We start from the raw sequence: 12494 nt of genomic DNA, 5'->3' as shown, positions 1-12494 counted from the left end.
GGTATAAATCCATATACCCGAAGGTGATTTCTCCCAAAGCTTGGGGAGTTCAATTTAAGGACAGAATCTGGTTCTTGGCAAAACTGATAAGCCAGGGTACCCCTTGTTTGTAGAACTATAGAGCAATGTCTAGGCATGGGCCAAGATCACCCCGGGTGTTCCTAGAGGCAGAGAATGTGTTGCTGAAGTCTCATGCTGAAAAAGTCCAACAACTTCCCATTGGTAGCTTCTAGAGCCCTAGGAGTCACCCCCATAGGGGCCTTCCTCTACCTAAAACTGCTCCCTGCAGCCCAAGGACCCATCCCCCTCTGCACACCCATCCATCCCTTTGGCTGCTGCAGCAGCACCACCACCCATCCCTTCTGTCTCCAGCACCTGCGAAGGGCTGCCTAGATGTTCATTTTAACTACCTCCACCTCGGGAAGAATGCTGATGGGGGAGAAGATTTGCAGTGACCAAACTGCCTGTGGGGAGGCCAGCATACCCATCTTTCCTATAGCGTGAACCTGAATGATTCCTAGTGATGACAGAAGGCAGGGGCAGCAGCTACCCACCACTCAGTTGTTGCCGCCTCCCAGTTACGGGGCCAGGGTTAATGACAGAAAGCCAGCGCTTGCCACACAGGTGTGGACGAGGTAACCAAAAACCAACCAACTTAGGGGAGGAGTGTCCTGGCACCCCATAAAAACTTGGCAGTACAGAGTTTTGGGTTTTTTGTTTTTTAATTTATACAAGTCAAATGCAGAGCAATTTCCTGCACTTTATATGCAGGTATCAGAATGAGGTATATAAAACATGTACACAGAAATGCTTTTATAGAAAAGTAGAAACCAGTAATGTACTGTTCTTTTCTTCAGTATCACTAACACCAGGGGACCCATGAGGCCGAGGTCCCCTCAGCAAACCACTCCCAGGAATAGTCTGCTGAAGAGAATGGGCCCTACTGACCCCCCTCTCTCCCACGTGGGGCAGTGGAAGGGCTTTGGGAAGGAAGCTCTGGATAGGGAGCACTGCTAAGGCCTCCAAGTGTGGCATCAGGGCTTGGAGGCCCTGCTGAGCCACTGGCTCGGTGCAGCACAGTGCTGTGGAGAAATGTTATTCTCCTCTTGGCCATGCCAGTAGCTTGCTCTCTGACCTTGGGCATCACTTTCCCCCTGTGGGCCCCTGTGTCCAAAAGGCTTGAGGAACCCTAAGGTCCCTTCCAATGGTTGATTGTTTTACAAGTTAGGGGTGCACTGGCCTGGAGGCCACAGAGCCACCTGCAAACTCAAGCCCCGAAGCACTTTATTACCTTGCCTCTGAGCTTAGTTTCTGAGTTAACCTCTCAGATGCAGCTCACAAGGCCCCACAGTGTAATTCCCGTAGGTTAGTTGGCTCTTGTCTTACCCCTGAAAAACGAAAAGAGGTCATTGTCCACCCTGAACAGACTGTCTAGGGTACCCCAGGGCCCCCTCAGGTCCTGTGGCCTAAAGCAGCTGCGGATCCTTCTCTACCCTCTTCCCAAGTGGAATGTTCAGTGCGATTCTTCCTTTCCTTTTGAAATAGGAAGAGTCCCTGGGCCCCGGGCCAGCCCATGGTTATCAAGGCACATCACCACCAGCAAGCTGGAGCACCCCCAGGAGCCCCTAGCCTAGATCCCATTCTCAACCCACAGTTTTGACTTTTGTACGAACTCCTTTCTGGTTCTCAGAGGTCAGTAGGGAGTTCCATCCCAACTATTTTAAAAACTGTATTTTTTAAATACTGCCTCTTGACCGCTTGACCTGAACTATGGATAACAGTATGCGCCACTCAAGCCCACAGAGAACAGACAGAAGGGCGGAGACCGAGGCCATCTTAGATAATAAAGCACAGAGGAGCCTGGGGGAGCTCCTTGTCTGTCCCTGGTTCAGTTCCAGGGCACAGGCAACGTTTGGAAGCCCTTGTCAGCAGCACTGCTGTGAGGGCTGCCGCTGTCTCCATCCACAGGCAAAATCCTGCTCCAGGGGACGGAGGAGGAGCATTGGTAGGACCCTACCCAGCCTCGCCCTCAGCACAACACCTGCTTCTGTTTTAGAATTAACCAAAAAAAAAAAAAAAAAAAAAAGTTGAGGGAGGGTTTTAACCACAACAAAAAGTGTAGATCCTCCCAACTGTAGGAGGGTAGGCTGTCCTGCACCAGTATCTGCACGGGCTCCTGCCCATTATTGGTGGCTCATGCCCCAGGAGTGCCCGCCTGACCCATGAGGGGGGCACTGCCCTCCTGAAGGTCCACTGGAGTCTGGTTGGTGTGGACCACAATAGTCTTCTCATCCACGATCTCACAGGTAGGATTGGTGAAAGCAGACAAGGGCAGGGTAATTCGCTGCATCTCCCTCTCACACACTTGCTGGTCATGCTGCTCTTTCAGGTCCTTCCCCCTGGCAGGAAAAGAAGGAAGCATTCAGGCTGTGCCTCCTGCATGGCTTTGCTCATTAAATAGCACTGCTGCACCCAGGCAGGGGCGAGGGCTAAGCATGGTCAGAGCGAATCAGTGGCTGATGTATGAGATTTCCATTCTGCCAGATTGCCTTAACAAGCTCCTACACCTCTGGTCTCTGCTTCCTCATCTGTAAAACTCGTGTATAGTAGCATGAACCTCACCACAACTGCAGACAGGCTCAGTGAAGATAGTGTGACTGAAAGCAAGATACGGTTTTGTTCTTTCAGCCAAGGGCTCCAAGAGACCCAGAGAACCATCTCAGTCCTAACCCATAAAGTTGTGCAGAAAACTTACCTATTCTAAGCTCTCTTATTCTAAAGTCCTTGGAAGGTGTGAACACTGGCTGGAAACAAGGACTGTCCCCAGCCCATGCAGGGGGCAAAAGGGACGGAGGGCTGCTCTGGTCAGTGGGAAACAGTGAGACAATGACCATCAGATCCCTGCATGTTCAAACATCCTTTGAATTTTCATGGTGCTCATGACCCAATCAGGCCCTGGTGTTGCCCGTTTTACTCAAATGGAGTGCTCACTCCATGCTAAGAACTTTGTGTACATTATCTCACTTCATTCTTGGCTGAACCCTAGGAATTAGGTCTTATCATTCATTTTACAGATGAAGAAATAGCTCAGAGAAGTGAAGGAACTGTCCAATAACATAATGGGCTCAAACCCAAGTCTGTTGGACTCCAGCTAATACTTAGAGAAATTCTGACCTGATCAGTGTCACCCCAAAGCAATGGTGGTACAGGGACTCAAACCCAGTCTTCTGGCTGCACATGTAGGGCCCTTCCCACTGGCCTGGACCACGCCTGTTGCAGGCCAAAGAGTTTGGTGAGTGCCTAGCATACTACACACCAGAACCAACACACAGGACCCAAATCAGCATACTCTGAAGTCACAACTAGACACATGGGCTCAACTGTCAGAGGAAATCTTCCTAGAAGGAGCCCACCCCAAAGAGGCCTTGAAACCAGCAGCTGATCGATGACTTGGTTAAACAACACCGGCCTACTTCAGACCGCAGGGAGATGGCTGAGATCAGATGGATTACACATCCATCATATGAGGTACAATGACAAATTTCCAGAGACTGAAGGATATTGAGAAAACAGCAGGGCCTGGGGGGGATGGAGTTTGCACAGGTGCCTCAGAACTATCTTTAAATCAACCAGTTCTATTGCATTCTAGTACCAGCTCAGCCTTGGCTGAGTGACACCTGGCAAAACAGCCTTGCTGAGCCTTGGTTTCCTCATCTGTGAAATGGGGATAATATCTGCCTCAAAATAAGATAATGAGTGAATGCATTTTGAAAACAGCGGAACTGCTGTAAAACTCACAGAGGAGGTTATTATGATTTGCCCTGAATATGACTTGACTCACCAAGCAATGTTCTCTTAATCTGGTTTCCCAAGGAAACTCCTACTGACCCACCAAGGCAATTGTTTATGTGACCTCAGCAGCTCCCCTCCTTTCTGGACCTTAATTTTATCATTTGTAAAACAAGGACTTGGGCTTGATAACCTCCAGGGCCCCTGACATGCTGTAAGATTCCTCACATGAGATATGCTCTGATTCCCTATTTTTCACTGTAAGGTCACAGAAGGCAAATTTGTGAGCTCATCTCCCTGAGTCACCCTGGGTGACTGAGTTTCTACATGTGCAAGCCTAAGGCACTTGCCCCATCCTTATCATTAGGCTCTGTACTGGATACCGCCAACTCCTGCAACAGAATAACTCCCAGAGCACCCCAAAAGGAAATGGAGAGACACGGGAAGATGGCTGTCTGGCCCAAGTGTATCCCCACTCAGCCTAAGATTCATTTTGCCCTTGGGCACTGCTCATCAGTTACAGCTGCCACCACAGAAGGAAACACCTCCTTCCATAATAAAACAAAAAGCCAGATTCTTCAAGGTTGCCCATGTAAGGAAAAACTTGGAAGGTCTGGATTTAATTTTATTAAGGGAGCCCCAAGCCAGCAGAAGGCCAAAAGGCAATTAACAAAAGAGGTGGAGTATGCAAATGTCCTTTGCCAAGGCCTGAATTTCAAAATCTAAGGGGCTGGAGGAAGAAGGAAAGCGAGAACTCACACATCCTGAGTACGTACTAAGGTGCCAGGAAATGACCTTCCCATCATCCACAATGAAAAGAGCTACCTATGTACCTACTGGATGCCACACCCTTTATATATGTACCACTTCCACACCAATTCTGCAAGATAATATTATGCACTTTTTATAGATGAAGAAACAGGCTTTGGAGTTGTCCTGTTTTCCTCAGCTACCTTCTTTACCGAGCGTCTGGCTGTGGCCACCTGTTGATAATGGTCAGGCTACATCATAAACAAGTCTTTAGGGGGAAAAAAAATCAATTCATATTAATGGAGCAGAACAGGACTGGAAGAACAGCAAAGGGTAAAGGAAGGAGGTGCTGGGATTCATCTGGATTATAGTCTCATCCATTTAGAAGCCTCAAAACACACCCAACCCCACGGGCCTGGTGATGCAGAGGCCGTCCCCAGCTCCTTTCAAGATCTGAGAGAGGCCACCAGGCCTGCCGCATTGACCATCAAGCAGCTCAGCCCCTTCCTACTGCCTTTGTTGGGTGGGGTGGGGGGCCAGACTGTTGTCTGGCAGCCAAGAAGGAACAAAGGCTTATTCACTGACTCAGCTTCTCTCCTAAGGGGGTGGAGTAGTGTTGACTTACAGTTTTTCCCTTGCCTTTTTATCAGAAAATAAACGCTCCCTCCGGATAGCACAGACACTGCGCTTGGGGCAGGGACAGGGAGCTGCAGACTGGCTGGCTGAACCCCGTAGCCTAGACAACCATGACAAAGACCCGACAGGCTGAGCCCTCACCCGCCCTCACCCACCCCCACCTGCAGCCCTACTCCCCTGAGCAGAAGCCTGGTTCCCTGCTTGCCCTTCCCAGCCAGGGGAAAACTCCATCCTATTAGCCTCATGGTCCTTTGCAGAGTTCAAGGGTTACAGTAATTCCATCCATGACTGCTCCAGAGCCATGATCCAGAGCTGAGCTGGCCAGAGTCAGCAGGTGTGAATGGAGCTGCTGCCTGCCTCTGATACCCTCTTTGGAGTGATGGAAACACCCCAGACTTCCTTCAAGCAACACAGGTTACTTCCAATTATTCTCTCACGATTTTCCCAGTTGGAAGTAGTGCTATGCCATACTGCTGCTCAGGAAAAGTTCCTCAAGGCAGCTAAGACTATGAACACAAACCCTATGCCCAACTACACTGTCTAATTTCATCCTCACAACAAACCTATATGGTGTCTATTAGGATCCCTGTTTCAGAGATGGGAAGGCAGATGCAGAGAGGTTAAATCATTTATTTAAGCAAATAGGAGAGCTGGGATTTGAACCCAGTACCATGTACAGCCACCAGCAGGTAATATTGCCTTTTTAGGAAACATGAGAGCTGAAAGTGTCATCACATCTAACCTCCTGCCTTTACACTTTTTACAGATGAGGAAACTCAGGAAACCAGAGAAGGTAAATTACTTGTCTGGTGTCACATCCAAAATTGGCAGCAGTTGCAAAATTATATCCTGGTTCTTTTGACTTCCAGACCCAGGTATTTTATTTTCAAAGTTTCCATGTTTCCTACTATCCTTTGCAATTCAAAGCAGATTTGCGCGATGCTGCTGAGCCTCGCTGGGCTTTTGGGAGATACTGATAATCCTTGGACACATCTTACTGGCTGTGTAGCTTAGACATGGCACTTAATTCTTCTAGGTCTCAGCAGCTTATTGTAAAACAGTGTAAAAAGTGAACCTTGTAAGTGTGGTCATGAGGCTTGGGCCAGATCATCAGGAAGAGCATTCAGTAAGGCCCTATTTATTTAAAAAGCATGCAATAAATGTTGGCTGCTATTATGATTATCTAACCTGATTGGTGTTCTGCTTATATTTAATACTTATGATAATCTTGGGTGGGTGGGTATGGGTGTATGGAGGGGGATATATCCCCATTCAACAGTCAAGAAACTGAAGTGCAGAGAAACGGCAGAACCTACACTCAACAGCTCTTTCCAGGACACTGTTCTCTGACTTTGGAGAGAGATGGGAGCTGAGAGCTTGCCTCTAGCCCACATGTGGTTTCCTGTTATAGTCTGTTCTCAGAGCACTTTTGCTGAGGAAAGGGGTGGTCTGGTGGTTAGTGACAGGGAGTCTCGTGACTTCGTGCCTTGCCCTGAGTTTACAGTACAGTAAATTCTAGGCCTCAGGGCAGTCCTATGACAGCCTAGAGAAGCAAACTTAGAAGAAAAAAGGCCTGGATTCCTTATTGGGCACAAGAGCTGAGCTTAGAATTAAGAACGTTTAGTCAGTTCAAGCACCTGGAGGCCTGGAAACTGTCACAAGATTAGAGAAGAGCCAACTGCTATCCAGTGGCTGAGGAAGGAGGAAATATTTCAAGGGCTCAACTCAGCCAACAGGTTTGGGTCTGATTATGAATTGTAGGCCAGGGCTATCACATCATTTCCTTTAACTCGCGGAAATGAACAAGCAGGTATCCCTGGACCTGCCACGTTAACCATCCCACTGGAGGTAACAGCCTCGGAATGGAAGACAGGAGACCCTCTTGGGTCAATACTTGGCTCTCTCTGAACCTCTGCTTCCTGAATCATAGAAAATCAGATAGGGAACAAGGGCTCAGAGAGTGCTAGTACAGGACTCACATTTTACAGAAAAAAAAAAAACAGCTATCACTTACTGACCACTTACTATGTGTTACACACTGAGCTTAGCTCTGCAGTAGAAAACAAACTTGCCCAAAATCACACAGATAGCTAGTTCATGGAAGACTTAAGACTTGGCTCCACCAAAATGCTAGGTGTGTGACCTTAAGCAAGGTACATATCCTCTCTTGTCTGTTTCCTAATGTGTAAACTGGGGATAATAACAACATTTACCTCATAAGGGTGATTGTTAAGAACTGAGTTAAAGCATGCAAATTGCTTGAAGCAGGGTCTGGCATATGATAAATGTTCACTTTTGCTGCTGTTGTTGTTATTCTTAGCCAACACTTCCCCTTTTTCATCTGTAAAATGAGGAGGCTAACTACACAGTCTCTAAGGACATGCTAGGTTTATTTAATGCTGGGTGACCCACCGGGGCTGTGAGCTCAGACATAGCCCTTACCACTAGAAAATGCAAGCCACCTTGTCACTTCCCTTTCAGAAAACCTTCTCAGACCATAGAAGAGAAATATCACAAGCACTCAGGGCTAGAAGTCAAATCCCCTGATATTGCCCAGAATGGCAAATAATTTTCCCAGAACCAGCCAATGCTGTACAAATGAATGCAACTCTGGCTTATCATCATGCACCCATCATGGACTTTGAGAACTTTTTCCATATGATATTTCAAGGGGCCTCTCAAAATGAGCATTTCTCCTCCTGTTGTTCCAGCCACAGGTCAGGTCCCTGAGTTCCCCAGGAGCTTCTTTGGCTTTCTCATATGTGGTGATGAGTAGCAAACAGGTTCTGTGTCCTCCAACTCATTTTTTCCTCCTGTTCTGAAGGAGATCCCACTGCTTATGGCCCAGGGAATTCAAGCCCCAAATGCAAAAGGAGTGACTAGGAACCTCTCCTAGTAGGATTTTATTTTATTTTTATGTATTTTATAAAAGGGAAGGCGCGGAGGGAGAGAAAGAATCTTAAGCAGGCTCCACACCCAGTGAGGATGGAGCCCAATGTGAGGCTCAATCTCACAACCCTAAGATCATGACCTGAGCTGAAATCAAGTTGGATGCTTAACCAACTGAGCCACTCAGGTTCCCCTCTAGTAGGATTTTATCATTCACAGAAGAATGCAATCTCTGGGACCCTGCAATGAGTGTCCAGCCTGATTTCTGCAGCACCACTCACTTCCATACCAGGCATGTTGGATTAGACAGCAGAGAATCTGGTATCAAAAGAGCTGGGTTTGAATCTAGGTTCTGCCACTCTCAGGCACTGTGATCTTGGGCGATTCACTTCACCTGTCTGATGAAAGCCTCCTCATCTGTAAAGTGTGAAACAAGAACTCCTACCTCACAAGGCTTTTGGGTGAGGAGTAAAGGCACCAAAGGAAATGGTGTGTCTAAGGTCACCTGGTAAAGACTAGAACCAAGTCTGGACATCATAAGCTAGTTCTCCTCTTTCAATACTTCACTCCCTTTTTGGGTATGTATGCCACAAAGAAGTCAGATTCGACTTTATGTACCTTCTTCCCCTCCTCTCAGAGAGCCCAGAAGAGAAGCTACTGACCTCTTGTAAGTATAGCCCAAGACGATGCCAGCTCCTATGGCGATGATGATCACCATCATGGTAATGCCCAGCACATAGCCTGCCAAGGACAGGACACAAGGTCCCATTAGCCTCACCCCAGATGATCAGAAAATATTTCTTGATGATCTGCACAAGGAGGGGTTGGGGCAATCATACCGAGGGTTCCCAGGTCTTTTTTCTCCTTGGAGTTCACCCGCACCCGCTGGCTGATCCCAATCACTGGCTGCACGGCTGCTGCTTCACTCCGCGCGGGCAGGGCGTTGGCAGGAGCGAACACCTGCACCTCATCTCCACTTGGCACTTCAGATGCCTCCTCAGTTTCTGTTGTGGAGGTTAGAGGGGACAGGGAAGTGGTCTCTGGAGGTGAAGTGTAAAATATGCCTCATTAGAGTGAATTCCACAGCTGAAATTGGCCTGGAGTGTTGGAGGAGGTAAAGGGAAGGGAGTTCACCTTAGGATGCCTATACACACTGAAATCCATCCTTGCCCCAGGGCCAAGACCAGGTCTGAGGGGGCCATGCTACAGCTGGGACAAGGCAAATGTGAGAGGAAGAACGTAAGAAAGAGCCTTTCCTGCCTCCCATGTCTTTATCTGTTCAAATTCTTGCCATCTTCCAAGGCCCGGCTCAGTTGCCCTCTTCTCCAAGGGAAGAGGCCCCCTCTGCGCTAGGAAACAATCCATGAATCCACAGTTTGCCAATCCCTATGTTATATGCGTTACACATCCCATTTAATCTAATTTCAGAGAAAGGTCCCGCCGCCTCGGGAGCAACCAGCCTTCGCTCTGGATCCTAAGAAATTTAGATTCAAATCTAGACCCTGCCATAGCCTTCAATATGTCGCTGAACTTCTCTGAGGTTCAGATCTCCCAAATAGCTTCTTTCCAGGGTCGCTGTGACTAGAGTGCCTAACATACAGCAAACGCTCCACAAATGGCCACTAGACGCTAAGGGACTCGCTAAGGGCGTGGGGCCGGGACTCGAGCCCCATGAGCTCCCAGAGACTGCGCACCACTCAGGGAGCCCGCGGCCAAGAGGTGTGGCCTCGCCTCCCCCAGTTGTTTACAAGGCGCTCGCGGAGGATGAGCTCACTCGGAGAGGCGGCAGCAGCCAATGGGCTTTGGGCCCTGAGGCCTGGAGACAGCCCTGGCCAATCGGACAGCGCGGGGGCGGGGCGGGGCTGGCCGGCGACGCGCGGACGCACGTGCGCGGCGGGTGTCGCGGCCGCTCCCAGGCCTCCCTGGGCGTGGGGGTTTCGGGGGTCCTCAGGTCTTCGGAGTCCGGGCGGGTACCTGGGCAGCGTAGGTCCTCGCAAGGCCACCTCTCGGGAGCGCCGGCGTCGCCGCTGACGTAGCACCAGGGCCCGCGTGGGTCCTGGTCCGGGTTCCGGCAGTAGCTATGGTTGCCGGCATCTGGGAGGGGAGAGAAGGCGCCATGGGACGGGGCTAGGACCCGGACCGCGGCCGCCGCCCGCCCGCCGCCCGGGGCAGACACTCACCCGACTCGGGGGCAGACGCCAGGCCGCTCTGCACCTCCAGCCAGTTGAGGCAGCGCACGCCCGGGGCTGGGGAGGGCTGGTCCGCCCGGTACAGGTGGCCGTTGTCCCAGAAGCAGTCTGTGAGGAAGAGGAGCCCCCCCCCCGCCAACACTGAGTGGCCAGCAGGGGAGCCGGGCCTACCCCGCTTGGGCGACCCTGGGCCCGGCTGGGCCTCCCTGACCTCATGTGGAAAACCCCTGCTGCCTTGAAGGGTTGTTGTGAGGCCCGGAAAAAGAAGGAAGAGAAAGCGCGTCTAAAGCCCCTCTGGTGCCCGGCCCTCACTCAGCGCTCAGAGAATAAGCTTTGCTGTTCTTTTTGTAAGCCGGAAAGCACTGCACAAGTGCAAGGGGTTGTTACTCTGGAACTTGTGGCCACTTTGGAGGAGTGTGCGGGGGACGCCTGGGTTCGGGTACCTTTTTGGAGATGTTGGGAGTTTTGGTTCGGTCATCCTTGTATTGTAATTCCACGTTACATAAACCGGCGTATTCCTTTCACGGATATGGCCACATTTGCACTGGCAACACTCCCTCCCAAGAGAATTCTACAAAAGCCTTGATTCAGTCAGGCAAAAGAGAGCCTCAAACGGAGGGAACCTGCCTCATCCCTGCTTGGATGTGACTCCAAACTCCCACTCCCCTGAGCAGGAGAGCCTGGGGAAGGAGGGCCTGTGCCCTAACCACACCATGCAAAGCCCCTGAAAAGAAAAGGACTTAGGGAGTAGGGGAGATGAATCCCAAATTCCATCCACTCATGGAGCCACAGGCAAGGAAAAGGACAGAGAAAGTGGCTACTTGCCTTTGTTCTTAATGGCAAATATGGAGCTGCAAGCCCCTAACAGGGAAAGGAGGAAGAAGAAGACGGAAAAAAAGGGAAAGAAAAAAAAGAAGCCTTCATGGGACAAGAGAAACCAGCTAAAAGCTTCATTTCCAGTCATCTTCCTGTCTGGCCTGGCCATGCTTGGGAAACAGCTTTACCCTTTCTACTTCATTAAGTTGCTGCAGGAAGGAAAGATTGTAATCTCACCTCCAGATCCATAGGCTTCTGCTAGGAGCATGTTGCTGATGAGGAATGTTTGCACCCAGGCTAAGAGCATCCTCACCTCCTTCATCTTGCTTGTGATTGACCAACCAGTGCCCAACCGGGGTCCCCTTAGCGTCGCCTCTGCCTCCCAGTCCCAGCCTCGCAGTCAGACCTGCCCTTGTTATGCTCTTCTGGTAAACAGCCTCTCTTTAGAGCTGGGAGCTTCCCAGCTAGCTTGCTGCAGCGAGGTGTTTTTCGGCTGAAAGGCGCCCCCTGGGTCCTAAGCCTCCTATGCCATGCGAGATCACTAAGCCAAGAGAGGATCTCCACCCAGAGAAGAGAGAGGCTGAGAAGTTCAGGTTGTGCTTAGCAGAGGATCAGTTTGAGACCTACACTGACTGCATCCCCAGGGCTTTCATCTCTTCTGTTTCCATTTGTGTGAGTACAGAAAGAGTAACTCTGTCAGGAGGCATCATTGTGGGAAGGTTTGAAATTATAGTCCCAAAGGCAGAACAGCTTAGGACATGCTAATTACACAAGCAGGAGGAACTCAAGACCACATAGGGGGCTCAAAGAAGAGTATCCAGGTGGAAGGAACACTTCATATCCATTTCTGAAAAAGAAAAAGGGCCTTTGTGGTTTATACATTTTTATGAACCCTGATTTTTTTTTTTTTAAACAGTATAATTTTGCCAGGATCAGATCAGTCACTTTACTTTGTTTATATTTGGGTTTTGGGGGTGTCATATATAGTAGGAATACAGAAGGGGTCTCTTTAGTTGAAAACACATGTTATGCAAACATTGGGACGTTTGCTCAGCTATATTTAATAGTCTACCCTTTCTACCAGCCCTGAATTCATATAGAGGAAGTAAAGTCAAATGTTTGCTTTTTTTCTCCACCCTGTGGAGAAATCCATTCGCAGTGATTTATATCCATCATTAAACCTCACCACATTCATATGACTTAGGTCTTTTGGAGTTAGGCAGAAGGGTCCTCTTCCTGTTTGGCTGACAGTTTGATTTCCCAGGCAGCCTCAGTAAATGGAGAGACAGAACAGAGTGATTCTCCAAGACTACCTTGTGACTCAGGCAAATCTCAAAATAGAAATAGGAAACTGTTTTGATCTGAGGGCTTGTATCTTTAGGCAGTAATTTAGGGAGAAGAAAAAAAACTTCCATAAGTTTCAAA

The 12494-nt window shown here is 49.3% G+C and overlaps 1 protein-coding gene across 1 annotated transcript; it reads right to left on the bottom strand.

Moving 5' to 3' along the window:
- Positions 1-703: 703 nt before the first annotated feature.
- On the bottom strand, positions 704-11535 carry PIK3IP1 (phosphoinositide-3-kinase interacting protein 1). The gene is made up of 6 exons (XM_028124656.2): positions 11307-11535; positions 10245-10361; positions 10039-10158; positions 8904-9104; positions 8727-8805; positions 704-2399 (listed from the first exon to the last, which is right to left on the bottom strand). Exons 1-6 carry the CDS (start codon positions 11389-11391, stop codon positions 2195-2197), a joined length of 807 nt encoding a protein of 268 aa, XP_027980457.1. The 5' UTR covers positions 11392-11535; the 3' UTR covers positions 704-2194.
- Positions 11536-12494: the final 959 nt, after the last annotated feature.

Source organism: Eumetopias jubatus, unplaced genomic scaffold (genome assembly GCF_037043125.1).
Source record: "Eumetopias jubatus isolate StellerSeaLion01/CBP00866 unplaced genomic scaffold, mEumJub1_p1.0 scaffold_16, whole genome shotgun sequence".
Classification (NCBI taxonomy): domain Eukaryota; kingdom Metazoa; phylum Chordata; class Mammalia; order Carnivora; family Otariidae; genus Eumetopias; species Eumetopias jubatus.
The sequence above is the reverse complement of the archived record's forward strand: the minus strand, read 5'-3'. Positions and strand labels throughout refer to the sequence as shown.